Source organism: Heloderma suspectum, chromosome 1, assembly GCF_057233095.1.
Source record: "Heloderma suspectum isolate Gila_16-S chromosome 1, 16-S_ref, whole genome shotgun sequence".
In the NCBI taxonomy this organism is placed as follows: Eukaryota; Metazoa; Chordata; class Lepidosauria; order Squamata; family Helodermatidae; genus Heloderma; species Heloderma suspectum.
The window spans coordinates 295,350,062-295,366,053 of record NC_139458.1 but is presented as its reverse complement, the minus strand read 5'-3'; the positions used below and the strand labels follow the sequence as shown (position 1 = coordinate 295,366,053).

General features: G+C 44.5%; 1 protein-coding gene across 2 annotated transcripts in view; it reads right to left on the bottom strand.

Moving 5' to 3' along the window:
- Window positions 1-15,992, bottom strand: part of ADGRB3 (adhesion G protein-coupled receptor B3) — a 703,006-nt gene that overhangs the window by 304,870 nt on the left and 382,144 nt on the right. For both annotated transcript variants that reach the window (XM_084826875.1, XM_084826876.1), the window contains one exon: window positions 4,924-5,026. In XM_084826875.1, coding sequence (XP_084683001.1) covers window positions 4,924-5,026 — 103 coding nt within the window. The remainder of the gene's footprint in view (window positions 1-4,923; window positions 5,027-15,992) is intronic.

The following is a 15,992-nucleotide window of genomic DNA, read 5'->3' as shown; positions in this document are numbered from 1 at the left end:
TGCGTGTGCATTAGAGAGGAGGATTTACTCTTTTTTTAGTCATGCAGTTTGTTTTTTAATCCTCCCCCCCCCCAATTGGTTCCAATGGGTAGGAAATTAGATACACCAGATTCAGGCTGAGGTGGAGGCCAACCTGGGGCCCCTTGGTGGATGAAAGGGCTTTGGACCCAACAGATCAAAGGCTGCCTCCATTCCATCCCTCCTCGACCCCTGTGTGCCTTGTCCCCATCCCATTTTAGGGCCTAGAGGTGCCTACTGCCAGCAGAAACACCAGAAGTGGTAGATTTATGCCCATGGAGCTTTTCCTTGGTCTAACTGCAGCCCCTGGGGTGGATAGAACCCCTCCCCACCAGAATAGCTCCTCTTGGCCTCATCCTAACCACTCTCAGCCAGCCATCTGAGATGGTTAGTGTTGCTCTATTACTTTTAATATTAACCATCAGTAATAAGCCCAGGGCTGAAATTGATACAATTTAAACAAAATCTGTAGGTTTCCATGAACAGATTTCCCGCCATCTTTCATTGAGATAAATGACACTTTAGGATTCGGAGCATGGCTTCCTAGGCTAGGGATGTTGGAGGAGCTCAGCGAGTTTTCTCCAGGTCAACCTCCCAGACTCTGGTTCATTCATCTGTGAGCTAGCCCGACTAGACCAGTGTGAGTCAGGCCAGCTCATGGACTTCTGCAGCCCGCCAACCTTCGCACCTCCTTGTAAATGTATCAGGAAGGAGAATGTGCGAGGGGTTGGCAGTTGGCAACAGCAGGAGTCCCCTTGCAAGGAGAGCACAAGGGGCTGACAGGTGGTGGGGGCATGAGTCCCATGCTGCCCGCCAACCCCAGACACTCTCCTTGCAAGGGGAGTGCAAAGGGTTGGAGTGTGGTATGGGACTCCTGCCCCCACTGTCTGTCAACTCTTCTTGCAAGGAGAGCACGAGGGTTTGGCAGGTGGATCCCCATATTAGCAGCCCCATTATGTGCAATGGGCTTCGGAGCCATTTGCGCATACTAGTGCCCCCATTTTGGGCGAATGGCCCCTTCTCCTCCTGGGAGGTGGAGAAGGAGCCATTTGTGCGTATTAGTGGCAGCGTCGCCACCAGCAGGGGCTTCTACCACTGCCGCCATGTGCAAACCCCTCATGTTCTCCTTGGCAAGGAAAGCACGAGGGGTTTGCGCAAGTAGGCGGCAGTGCCAATGGTGGCGGGCGGTAGCAGCAATGCTCCTGCTGGCACCGGCCAATGCCATTTGCAGCAAAAAAACACACCCTGTGGTAAAATTCCCAAGTTTCAGGAACTTTATTGGGGATCTGCTCCCTCACGCAAACTGAGCTGGGGCTGTCGCGGGGATCCATTGGCCCCTGAAAAGGCTGGATTTCCGCACAACGGAAACCATATCTAGGCTCTGTTGTCTATATTACATATAACAGGGGTATAGAACCTTATACCCGAGGGCCAAATTTGGTACTCCAGGGATCCCAATCCAGCTCTCAAGGGTTCTCCAGAAGTCCAGGCCCCCTTCCCCTGACCCCCTCCTTTCCCCCAACCACCAATCATTGGGTGGTTTCCCAGCTTTTGCACAGTATATTTCTCATTCTGAATGGTTGAAATGCTTCATTACTGGCAGTAAGAACTTTAAGCTAAAATATGTTGGTATTTGGGGGTCCACCCCTTGGGCTGTTGGCCCTGCCAACAACTGGAATGTGGCCTCTGAGAGCTTCTCTGAAATGGATTTGATCCAATCTGAAAGAGATTCTGTTTCCATGTCCTATATTTTGTTTTCAGAACTGCTATATACTGTATGTCTTCAGGTATACAAACTGCTTCCACATGTTACAAAATGTCAGTGTGGAAGGCACTTCTGTAGTAAATAACATGCAACACCACAGATTAACACATGTGAGAATCCTGTATATGCCTTCGTCTACTTTTTCTTTCTTTGTTGTGGGAACACAAGCTGGAAAGCCACAACCGATCACAGATTCCCAGTGTGTGGAAACTGCCAGTTTATGCAGTGCATACATCTGTTACACATGGTTTGCACTTTAATCCCTATATAGAATCTCCCATGGAAATTTATATGTCAAGCAACCATAAATAACTGATAGTGGATCCCAATAACAACTCAGATCCTGTGAATGGAAAGAAAGAGGGCTCCATCGGCTGTACCAATTTTATGAGGAGGGTCAACCAATAAAAATGGAGGCTTTAAAAGAAAAGTTCAGCAGCGTAACATTGCCCTGGATTTTGAGTTGCCAACTCCAGTCCTTTTTGAGTTCTCCTATGGTGAAAAATGAGGCCACTAGAAGCCTAACTATGTTTGAAAAATTAATGGTAGGGAACTCAGGAGAGACCTGGGGATTTATTTCTGTAACATACGAACAGTTCCTGCATTTCACATTTGATTTAACCACTCCACAAAAAACTTGGTGGGAAACAAACTGGAACTTTAAAGTAGATGACTATGACTGGCAACAACTATGGGATAAGCCTCCATATAAATCAATATTGATTGATTGATTGCATTTATATCCCACCTTTTTTCCTCCAAGGAACTCAAGGCGGCATACATAATCCTCCTCGTCTACATTTTATCCGCACAACAACCACGCTGTGAGGTAGGTTGGGCTGAGAGTCTGTGACTGGCCCAAAGTCACCCAGTGAGTTTCCATGGCCGAGTGGGGACTAGAACCTGGATCTCCCGGCTCCTGGTCCAACACTCTAGCCACTACACCACACTGGCTCTCAGTATCAGTCCAAACTAGAGAGATGTCACTGAAAATAGTCCATGGGTGGTATTTGACTCCAAGGCATCTCTCACTTATGACACACTCAACTTCTCAGTGTTGGAGGGGGTGCCAGGAGTCAGGAACATACTGGCACATATGGTGGGATTGTGCAGAAGTCCAACCATTCTGGCGGGCAGTGGCAGCACAGACTGGCCATATTAGAAACCAGAATATCCCACATATGCCAAGTCTGGCAGTATTAAATTTGTTTATAGGGGAGGCCGGTGATTTAAACAGTAAGGAGCTGATTACTCATTTACTTGTAGCTGCCAGATCCACGATAGTTAGGTTTTGGAAGGGATTCACCTTCCAAGGATTAGATTATTAGTATGCCATGTTCTGGCAAATTGCCATAATGGAAAAAATATACCACAAGTTGAAGGTGGCCAGGACAGGAGTCAAAGCAAACATGATTCTTTCTATGCAACATTATTTGACTTTATTGCATATACGAACAGAACAGAACATCAATATTTGATTCCCTCACACTATAAAACTCTATGGCTTTTATAAGGAAGAAAATTAGCTGAAGAATAATCTTGAGTCCATCTGATAAAATATCTGGTAGCACTGACAAGAATTACCTATGACCTCTGTACGTACACCCATGAAGATATAACTGTATGGTAAGAAAATGTAATCCTAATGGAATTTGCTTTATTTTAATTTCTATTTTTGTTTTGTTTTGTTTTATTTTGCTTTGTTAATATTACTGAAATTCAATAAAAAAATTGTATTAAAACAACAACGACAACAACTCAGATCCTGATGTTCAATCCTGAAGTGCTTATTCTTTAGTGAAGACTTTGGTAGAAGGCTTTGGGGATGTGATACTTATCTGCAGAAGCCACAATTTAGCATGCTGCTTTTGAGCATGAGGAAGAATTTGTCCTCATATAGCAAGAGGTTTCAAGGTTCTTGCCCCTCTCATCAAGCATAGGCTCTGCATTGGAAACTGTGCTGGAAGTTTCCTCAGTTTTAAAAAGCACAGTATAATAAATGGATGCAATTTAGGCACTGAGCCGGTAATGATCCAATTCCCATGGAAAAAAGTGCTGCGTGGGCCCCCTCCCACGCACCTGATGTCCATGTGACACGACCATTGGTGCTGAGGCCTGGTTGCAACGAGTCCCATTTCCCAGGATACATCTCCTGGGAAGATGTATCCTGGGAAAAGGTGTGAGGGAAGTATTGTTCACATCAAGTTTACATGAGGACAGGCCTCTGTGCAGGAAGACGGTGAAAAACATTACATCGTATGCACTGTGGAAAAGGGACATGCACTAGCTTGTCCACCTTGAGAATTTGATTGCTGTGCCAATTCCAGTGATTCCATACCCCAGCTTTAAGATACCATAGGAACACAGGAAGCTGCCCTATACTGTGTCAGACCACTGATTCATCTATCCCAGTATTGTTGATGCTGACTGGCAGCGGCTCTCTAAGGTTTCAGGCGGGATTCCATCATGTCTTATAGCTGAGGCCAAGGACTCACCAAATCATGTAAGAATCTTACAAATAAATACATTAAAGTGTTAGGAAGATTAAAAAATGCAACCTAGGCTAGGAAAATCTAACATTTAAATAAAGCCCTTCTGATTACTTGTGACTGATTGAAAATGTGCTAACTTGGGCAGCCATGATCTTTTGTATAATGGATGTGGTTTTGTATCATAAAATGCAACATAAGAGGTAAAGTTAACATTGATTTCCCCATGGATATAAAAACAACAGCCCCAAGCCCATATCAGAGCAAGTAAAGCAAGTCAGTTAATAAATAATTTATTCAAAGAAGCCCGTGAAAATTGTTTTGATGACAAACTTGTTATATCTATCATCTGTCTATCTATCTATCTATCTATCTATCTATCTATCTATGTATGTATCTATCTACGTGTCTGTCTGTCTGTCTGTCTGTCTGTCTATCTACCTATCTATCTACGTATCTATCTATCTATCTATCTATCTATCTATCTATCTATCTACGTATCTACGTATCTACGTATCTATCTATCTATCTATCTATCTATCTATCTATCTACGTATCTATCTATCTATCTATCTATCTAATCTTTAAATCTACAGGGAATAAGATGAATGAATAATAATAATAATGAATATCTACCATGTAAATACTTACATTCGCCAAATGAGCTAATTCTATCTCTAGGAATGAATCAGATGTTTTCGGCTCAGGCCTTATGGTGACCACAATGATTTTGGAATTGACAATGGTGTAATTTCTGAAAAACAACAGTTAAAAACACAATAGTCATTAAAACCATAATTTGATGCAATCAAACAGAGATAAATAGTATGAATAATTTGAAAAGATGCCTAGCTAGATGGGAATTTAAATTAACTCCCTCCCCTCACCCATCCATCCGCCACACACAATTTATTGAAAATACAATTGCCCCTGTTATCAGACATGTTAAGGATTAAAGAGAGCCATTGTACTGTTCCAAGTGCCATTCCTTAAGTATGATTCATTGATGAAAAAGACAGATTGACAACACAAACCTTCAGGTAAACCTTTAAAAGGCTATACATTCATTTATCTCAAGGTGAATCTCGTAGGCCTGTTTTACACAAAACAAAACGTATTTCTTGCAAAGTTCTGGTGTGGCTGTTTTGCTGACTAAAACAGTTAAGATGGATGACAGCAATGAAAGTTTCCTCAGAATCAGTTCTTCTGATATATAACCTGAGAGATTTAAACATCATTTTGTTTCATATATGAATTATGAATGAGCAACTGCTTTGTTTGAAAAGTATCTATGGGGTCAATTCACAGACAACTTACACTGGTGCAGTCCCATTGGTTTCCTCTGGGATTCATATTTGTAAGATCAGAGCTTGCCTAATCCCACTGATATCATTAGGAGAGTTAATAATATCAGGATCTTGGACTTGGATTGGTCCCTTAGGCGACAATCATCAAACCACCTATACCAGAGTTGCCCCATTTATTTTAGAGGTGCTTTTGTGCAGAAAGTTATTTTGAGGATAGCAGCTATAATAAGCTATTTTAAAGAGCCATTGCCTCACATTTTGTCTCTTTTATTGCTTTCTGCAGGTTATGCCTGAGGATGCTAGGGGCATCATTTCAGATAACAGTTGGGAGGGGGGCATTAATGAGATTTCAGTAGTGGGGGGGCAGATTGAAAGGTCTGGTCTTGGATATTTTTAAGGTCCATTTGTCAAACAATGAAAACCTCAAACCAAAATATTTTTTTAAAATAGGGATGATATTCCCAACTTTTCTCTCATCCAAATTTCTCACTTGAAGTTGGTATTCTGCATTACCCGACTTTTGTATTAGGAATTCCCCATTGTGTCATTATTTACTTCGACATGCTGTACAGCACCATGCATATGGCATTGGCTGTCACTTTCGGTACCTTCGATTTGTGTGATTTGTGTTTATCTCTCTCCCTGTACATCACCGATGCACAAGAGCACATTGATAAACAATGCAAAGAAGTATCTTGATGTGATCAAGATCAAGATACTTGATCACATCAAGATACATTCATCACTGCATCAAGATTCTTTCTGTGCTGTGTTTTACTGCTGGGCAAGAGCTGTAGCAAACCTGCAGCAACAACACAAAGCAAACTTCATGTGGTTATATATACAGTTACATCAATATTCTTTTGGGTGGTATTTTATCAATGCACCGGTACATATATGTGCATCAGTAAAACACCGTACAAAAAGGAACCTGATGAAATCATACTTATGATTGCATCATGATCCTTCTGTGGATGGAGGGCTTCCTCCATCCACAGAAGGGACAGAGATCCATCAGAAGCTCTTGCTAAAGGAAGGTGAGTTTGACTTATTTCCCTTTGCCCCAGGAGCCCTGAGTCCCACCTCCCATGCTGTTTTGGAGCAGGTTTTGAGTGGTTGCAGGAGGGCTGCATGGGAAAGGAGGAATAGTCGAAAATCACCTTCCCCTTTCCTCTAGCAGAGTGTTCCATTGCTGGATTATTCTTGATCCAAACCACAGTGTTTTATCACTGTATATGTGAGCATCAGTAATGTGGCCAGGGGTGGGGTGGGGTGGGGGAGTTAAAAACAAACTTAAGGAATGGAAAGCTAAAGCAAACTGTAATTGCTCCAATTATGCAAATACTTTTAGAAAATCCCCTAGTTAAACCAGAATTCAGGAGCAGCGGAATGTAGGTCAGAGTGAGCTAGAGGAAGAGTAAAGAAATACAATGGTGTGTGTGGGGATCCTCTCATCCTTAATTTTGAATATCAAATGGATATGAAATCTGACACAGTGAATCAATGATTTGGCTATAAATACAGGCCTTCCTCAGGAATAAATGCATATGGTCTGAAATATATTGGGAGGGCTCTGTCTTCCCTAAATGGTACCCCTGTAGTTTCTTTAGTGACAGCAATACCAGAGTAGGAAGTGAAGAAGGAGAACACATGGGGGAAAAAAAGATATTTGCTAGAACAGGCTTTTGGCACTCCCATGATTCTTTTCATGCTGCCAGTGCTGATCTATTTAGAACAGTGGCAATCAACACGATTGCAACTTTCAAGTGTACTTATATAGGCAGCACACCTGATATTTCCAAACTTCTAACTAGTGAAGTGCTCTTCTGTCTACTTTCCTGTGCTGGTTATTTTAGAACCCATCACAGTGTTTCCTAGGAAAATGAAACATATTATGATGAAGTCACAATGATACATTCCATATCATGATACAGTTCATGTTCAGAAACTGTATTCCAAGGAATACCAGTTCCTGTAGGGAGGGGGCACAACAGTAAGGGATGGCAAAGGTGTGGGATGGCGATCGTCTTCATGCGCTCCTTGTGGGCTTCCCAGAGGCACCTGGCTATCCACAGTAGGATGCTGGACTATGAAACTTTGGCCTGATCCAGCACTGCTCTTCTTATGTACAGTCAAAGATCCCTACACTATTGGTTTTATATTTGTATGATATCTTACTCTTTCACTAAAACATCCACTATGTTTGACTAAACTTAAAAACAAAAACAAAAATGATCAGAAGACGGGAAGGTGCAACTCCTACATTGTGAGGAGGAATAATGAAATCTGTTACTTTGGTAACATCCACAGAGTATGCCCCTTACCACAAAACAAGTTTGTTACCAAGTATTTATTGGCTCCCTCAACAGCTGGGGAATTTTCTCTTTGTTGTGTCTGACATGGAATATGGAGTTGCAGGAGAAACCAGAGTTTAAAATGCAGAGAAAAAGAGAAGAAAATGTACCAGTTTTGAAAAAGTCGTGTTAAAATGATATTGCAGTAGTATCAAAACAAACACAGTCGCCCCAAATCTCACCACGCTGTGTGGGTGCCAGTGCTCTGTGCCTCATATTGCTCCCTCTTCCAGACCGTCCCCATTCAGCAAACACTTCACAAAGATTACAGTGTATTTTTTTTCTCCTGCTGAATCACTGGATGTAAACTTTTTGGTTATCCTATTTTGAAACAGTTCCCCCTGTTTTCACTACCAGTATAAATTAGTGTTTGCACTCCCCCAGAAAGTCAAATAAACATATGCAGTAAGTCATTTTTAATGGTAAAAGGCAAATTTTCGATGCTGTACGTAGAAGCAGTTGTGAAACAACCATTAGTATTATTTTGAATTATTGCATCTAAATCTCTACATGTTGTGTACAAAGTGTCTTGGAAAGTGACTCAAAGCATGCTATAAATAGCAGAGATCAAAAGCAGATTGGTTGACAGTGCACACAGATTTCTTCTTATATATCATGTGGGACATAAAATTGTCTGATTAGCCTTTAAAGTTTCCATCAGTTTGGTTCTGTTTTCATAAATGAGTGGCTCGGCTGTCTATGTGCCATGTCAAACCTTATGACTGAATAATGTTGTCTTGCTGAGCCTGCTTTGGATCTCATACCCTTATGAATCTAGCCCTTTCATCAAAGTACTTAATGTACAATCCCAGTCCTGCTGAGTTTTGGTCTGTTTTTAAATAAAGACTGACGTTTTAGTTATTCTGGAAGAGTTTGTTTAATGAGCCTCCACTTATTGTTTATGAGTTTGTGAAATGCCTCAAGACACTTCTGGCATCAAACTTATGTTAAACAGGAAACAAGTCTACACTGATTGCAAAAACAGAATCTGTGGGTTCACTGATGCATTGGTAGGTGCAAATTACGCCATACTTCAATATTTTCAGGATTCATCTAAATCTCTCTTGTTGAAGGGAAATACACAGAGGTGTTGATGAAGGACCCTTGGCTGTCCAGACGGGGAAGTGCATGATAACATCTAATTCCATAGTTATTTATGCAGGGAAACCATTAATTACACTCAGTGAAAGCTTTTCCCGAGTAAGGGAGATGAAGGGCAGAGGTGATGTCAGAGTGAGAGCTAAATAAAGACAGCATGTGATATTCATTTCAAGTCTGAAATACAGGGAAGTCTAATCCAATTTCTAAATGCAATTATGCTGGTGAAAGGAGTTGTGCTAATGAAAGATTTCTTTATTTGTCTATTTATACTTGAAGCATTTCTATACTGCCTTACATCAAAGGTTTTTAAGGTGGTTTACAAAAAATGAAAACCATGAAATAAAAATAATAATGATGCAAAGGACCCCACCCCCCCCCCGATAAAAGCACGATTAAATGCCAGAGATTAAAATAGCCGCAATGTTTAGATGTTTTAAAATGTCTGGATGATTTTTTTTTTTTTTGCATGGTGCCTAAAAGACAATGAAGTTGGCATCAGCTAGAAGGAGAGTTGCACTCATGGAGAAGGGTCCTTCCATGAGCACAATTCTACTCCCATGAATAGAAGCTCATTTCATTTACAGAGCAAAAGATTAAGGACTATGCCAATATAAAAGAAAATATTATTTTTATTCTATTTATTACTTTTCTATCCCACATTTCTCCCATCAGGAAACTCTAGCTGGTATATATGGGCTTCCTAGGTGATCTCCCATTCAGGCACTGATCAGAGCCAGACCTGCTTAGTTCAACAAGGCTGCTATTCATGTACCTGCACACCATGTCCTAGAGACCTGAAATAGTTTGGCTTGGGGTTGAACTAGAGCTGTGCGCAGATGGCCTCTCAACATTCTCCAGCTTATTTGTGGGTAGAGAAATCTGGGAAATAATTTCACCAAATTTCTCCAGGAAGGAGAAATTCTCAACAGTTTCTCCCAGGTAGGGCTCCCCATTGGCAGGGCTTGTAGCACGGCTTCTTTCGTTTTTGGTAAGGGTTTGGGGGGGGGGGTCACGGTGCAGCAGCATCAACAGGATTTTTTAATTGGTTGTTTTTGGTTGTTTTTTTAATTTCTGGGGGATTCTGTTGTGTTTTTAGGGGTGGGTAGCCTGCCTGATAGGTGCGAGCGAGGGGGCATGTGTCCACCTGATGGAGGCAGTGGGGGGAGTGTTGGGGGCCAGAACATGCCAGGTAAGGGGAACAAGGGAGAGATGTGTAATATCTGTCCCCTGCTCCGGGCCTGTCCAGAGCCAAAGGATGGCTGGGGGAAGCATGACTCCATCTTCTGGCCTTCGTTTGCTGCTTTGCAATGCCAGGTCTGTTACCCAGAAAACCTCCCTCATCCATGACATGATCCTGGATGAGGGTGCAGACCTGGCATGTATTACGGAGACCTGGCTGGCTGAGGCTGCTGCTCCAACCCTTGCAGCCATGTGTCCAGCCGGATTTTCGTATGCACAGCAGCCGAGGGCTGGGGATCGGGGAAGAGGAGTGGCTGTTATCTACCGAGAGTTCTTGGTCTTTACCAGACCCCCTCTCCAGGAGACCAAGGTTGCTGAGTGCATGTACTGGAGGTTGGGCCTGAAGGGCAGTCTGGGGATTCTGCTCGTGTACCGTCCACCTGGCTGCTCAACTGACTCCCTGGCCGAGGTGCTTGAGGTGGTCTCTGATGTGCGTGTACAGTCCCCTAACTTATTGGTGTTGGGGGACTTCAACGTACATTCAGAGGCCATCCTCACAGGAGCACCTTGGGACTTCATGGAGACCATGGCTTCCTGAGGGCTGCACCATATTCTAACTGGGCCCACCCATGTAGCCGGTCATGCACTAGACCTTGTGTTTGTTTCTGGAGAAGCGGGGAGTGATCTGGAAGTCGGGGGTATATCCACCACCCCCTTGTCATGGTCAGATTACTATCTTGTGACGTTAGACTTTTCGGTTCCACAACCCCTCTGCAGGGGTGGAGAACCCATTAAAATGGTCCACCCCAGGCGTCTTATGGATCTGAATGGATTCCTGAACGCGCTTCGGGATTCTCTGGGGCATGCCAACAGCCACTCAGTCGAGACCCTGGTGGGTGGCTGGAATGCCACAATCACTGGGACATTAGATCAGGTGGCTCCGAAATGCCCTCTCCCCCTGAACAGGGCTCGGACTGCACCATGGTTCAATCCACGGTTACGAGCTCTGAAACAAGAGGTGAGACGGCTAGAGTGCCAGTGGCAGAAGTCTCGCTCCAAAGATGATCAGACATGGGCTTGAGCTGTATCTTCAGCCTATCACGTGGCAGCGAAGGCAGCAAAAAAGGAATATTATGCTGCCTCTATCACGTCTGCAGAGTGCTGTCCCAGGAGGCTGTTTCAAGTGGTCCGGAGCCTGGTCGGTCCTGTGGCTCCGGAACCACTGGAGCATTCTAAGGCCTCCTGTGAGGCCTTGGCAAGGCACTTTGCAGATAGAATTGATTGGATTAGGAGTGTTACTCCATACGCTGTGGATACCGTTAGTGAGCAAAAGGTGGCCTGTGGCAAACCGGTTTTGTGGGATTGGTTCCAGTTGCTTCTTTCTGATGAAGTGGACAAGGTGCTTTCATCTGTAAGGCCGACCACCTGCTTACTTGATCCTTGCCCATCTTGGCTCATTATGAGCTGCAGAGAGAGACTGGGTGAGGGGATCAGGGCGGTGGTGAATGCCTCCCTTGAGGAGGGTGTGATGCCATCAGCCCTCAAGGAGGCAGTGATAAGACCCTAAAAAAAGCCCTCCTTGGATCCTCAAGTTCTGAACAACTTTCACCCAGTCTCAAATCTGCCATTTTGGGGCAAGGTGATTGAGCGGGTGGTGGCGATGCAGTTGAAGGCACACTTGGAAGAAACTGATTATCTAGACCCATTTCAGTCGGGCCTCAGGCTTGGGCATGGGACAGGAACAGCCTTGGTCGCCTTGGTGGATGATATGAGGAGGGCTCTGGATAGGGGTGAATGCTCCTTCCTTGTTATCCTCGACCTCTCAGTGGCTTTTGATACCGTTGACCACGGTATCCTCCTGGACCGCCTGGAGAGGTTGGGCATTGGAGACACCATATTGTGGTGGTTCCGGTCCTTCCTCTCCGGCAGGTACCAGAGGGTAGCACTGGGAGAGGAGGCTTCGTACCCATGCCCACTCACTTGTGGGGTGCCACAGGGTTCCATCCTCTCCCCGATGCTATTTAACATCTATGTGAAGCCGCTGGGGGCTATCATCAGTAGGTTTGGGGTGCGGTGTCATCAGTATGCGGATGACACGCAGCTCTACCTCTCATTCAAATCTTCACCAAGGTTGGCCATAGAATCCCTGTCCAAATGACTGGAGACGGTGAGTGGCTGGATGGGGAAGAATAAGCTGAAACCTGACTAGACCGAGGTACTTTTGGTGGGAGACAAGAGGAGGCTGGGGGATGTTGACCTGGTGTTGAATGGGGTATGGCTACCCTTGAAAGACCAGGTCCGCAGCCTGGGGGTCATTTTGGATTCCCAGCTGTCCATGTCAGCTGTGAGCCGGACAGCGCTGTAACAACTCCATCTGATATGGCGGCTGCGCCCCTTCCTTCCCGACCATCTGCTCCCATCGGTAGTACATGCCCTGGTCTCCTCTCATTTAGATTACTGTAAAGTGCTTTATGTGGGGTTACCCTTGAAGATGGTTCGGAAGCTGCAGCTGGTACAGAACACGGCGGCTCGCCTGATTAAAGGCAGCCGCTGGCGAGATCACATCACTCCAGTGCTGAAGGAGTTGCACTGGTTACCAGTTGTTTTCCAGGCCAAATTCAAGGTGTTGGTTTTGACCTTTAAAACCCTATATGGTTCCGGCCCAGCCTATCTTAAGGAGTGCCTCCAGCAACACCAGACAGGCCGCTTAACAAGATCAGCCTCGGATGGCCTTCTCTCTGTCCCATCAGCCGGGACAGCTAGACTGGTGGGGATGAGGAAGAGGGCCTCTTCTGTGGTGGCCCCCACTCGGTGGAACTCCCTCCCTAGGGAACTCTGCCATGCCCCCTCTTTAATGAGCTTCCGCCGTGCATTAAAAACATGGTTGTTCAGGCAGGCATTTGGGGTGGGTTAGGGTATTTTAGAAAATGTTTTTATTGTAGAATTTTATTGTTTTAAACTGTTTTTATTGTATGTTGTACATCGCCCAGAGTGGCTGGGTGACCAGCCAGATGGGCGATTAATAAATTTAATAATAAATAAATAAATAAATATGAGCCAGTTGTGGCAAAGCAACAAAGAGCTCTCCAACACTTTGTTAGTTTTTAAGGTACCTCAAGATTCTTTGTTGTTTCTGTTCAGCAGTTTCATTCAAGGCTAAGGGAAGAACTACACATTACAAGAAACACAGGACTGTCACTAAAAGGAGTGCCTCCAGCAACACCAGACAGGCCGCTTAACAAGATCAGCCTCGGATGGCCTTCTCTCTGTCCCATCAGCCGGGACAGCTAGACTGGTGGGGATGAGGGAGAGGGCCTCTTCTGTGGTGGCCCCCACTCTGTGGAACTCCCTCCCTAGGGAACTCCGCCATGCCCCCTCTTTAATGAGCTTCCGCCGTGCATTAAAAACATGGTTGTTCAGGCAGGCATTTGGGGTGGATTAGGGTATTTTAGAAAACGTTTTTATTGTAGAATTTACTGTTTTAAACTGTTTTATTATATGCTGTACATCGCCCAGAGTGGCTGGGTGACCAGCCAGATGGGTGATTAATAAGTTTAATAAATAAATAAATAAATAAATAAATAAATAAATAAAAACTGTGTTGGCAGGCTGGCCCCCATTTCGTATCAACCACAGGTATGGGGGGCAGTGTTGTGTCAAGCTCCAGGGATGAGGTGGAGTTAGTGCTCTGCTAAAATCTGTCCTCCAATTTCCAGAGAGTTTTCTTCCACTATTAAAGAGGCTTCCATTGTTCTGCCTCATTCTCAGGGCAGTCTATAATTTCTGTTGAATTTCTTTTGGTGGTGTTTTTGAGCTTACCTCATCACACCCGGGCTGCCTGCACTTCCTGATCTGAAAAAGCCCTAAGGGAGGGTTGCCTTCCACTGGGCTTTAGTTGAAGTGAAGGGAGCTGAGGAGGCTACAGGCTGCCAAGGAGATGATTGTACAATGAAAGACAGGACACTCGTGCTCACTCCTCAGCCACCTCCTAAGTAAGGTAAGCCCAAGAAACCCAAACCTAACCCTTGAGAATTTCCCAAAATTTCTTCAGCATTGAATTTCTTTTCAAAAGCAATTTCTCTTCTATCAAATTGAATGAGAATGGTCAAAAAATGTGGGAGAAATGTTTGGCACAGAACTAGGCGGAACTACGCTTTACCTCAGCAAGCACATGTTGCCCAAATCAAACCTTCCTTGCCTACTGATTCCCCCCCACCCCGCAACCTTCTTTTCCCTCACATGCCTCAAAGCCTGATTGTGGGACAAGCAGGGGGCAATATGCTCAAGAGGCCATGGTTGTAGAAGATATTTGGTGGTTGGGGAAGGGTGAAACACTTCTTTCCTGCCCATCCATTCTTCCTTCCTTTCCCAGCATATGGAGCAAACCCCTACCTAGCCCTTGCAGTGAAGCTCTTACCAGAGGAAACAGAGAAGAAGACAATTCCCCTCTTCTCTCAAGGCATATAGGACTTCCTGGATACTGCCTCACTCCTTACTCTACTCTACTCTGCTTCTGCTTCATGTTTATGCCCCACAGTTAGAGCACCGGGATAGGGGCTGGGCAAACTGATTCCTTGCTTCCTCCTAAGACAGTGAGGAACATCTGAAAAAGGAGTGCCCTCCCAAGGGTTCCTTGGGTCTGGGCCAAGCTCTTTTTGATTTCCATGGATCATACTTTAGGTGAACTCTGGACTTCCCATGGTTTCAGGCTTTTCCTACCAGATTAAGAGGCCTGACCTCTCTGTTGGGGTTCCACAGCTATGACTGGAACCTGGCATGCCTTGTGGAGCTGGGCTACATACCAATACTTCGCGGAGGGCTTCTGCTGCTCATGGGGATAAGAGAAAGATCTTCCCACATGTTTAGGAAATTAAGTATTGAAAATTGAATAGATCAATTGAGCTGAGATGCATGAAGATATTTTATCCAGTAAAAGCTGCTTACCATTACTATCTTTATATAGAAGTAGGCATTGCCATAGTTGACATAATCACTGCTGCCCACCATGGCTTGTTTAAGCCACAGTGGGCTGCCACACATGCTGGGAGGTTTTTGAATATTCAAGCCATGGCCATGGCTTGTTGTGTCATCTGAACCTGGGCAGTGAAGGTTGCGCAAGGTTTAAACAACACTTGCATAACCCTAGAACTTGCCATGGGTTATGCGAGGGTTGTTTAACACTCGCACAACTCCCAGTGCCTGGGTTTGGACTACATGACAAGCTGTGGCCATGGCTTGAATATTCAAAATGGCCACCCACATGTGCCCACACTCCACTGTGGCTTAAATAAACCACAGTGGCTTAAATAAGCCACAGTGGGCTGTTTGATCATATGAACCGTCCATTGCTGAACTGCTCAAGGTGCAATGATGGCAGCATGTTCCAAGTATAAACACCTATACCCTGAGTGTAATTTTACAACTCCTCATCAGCTTACACACTCTCAAGGCTAATGCTTCATTTTCAGCTAAGACTTAAGGTATACTGAGGTTACAGCTAGCAGACGATAGACTGAAAACAGTGGAATTTACATAGGTGCAACCCTGAGCAGAATTGCAACGTGTGTAAGATGAATGAACTGTCCATTAAAATAAGGATCACTTTTGCTGTTTATCAGTTAAAAAAGCAACAACCAAGAATAGCTTTTAAGGGATTGCCAACTTCAGATGCAAGGGGGTGGGGGAATACTACAGAAGCCTCAAGTCAGGAGCCAGTTAAGTTGCTAATTCAATTAACTCAGTAGTGCCAAGAAGAATGTATGCACAGTGGCATTCCTTC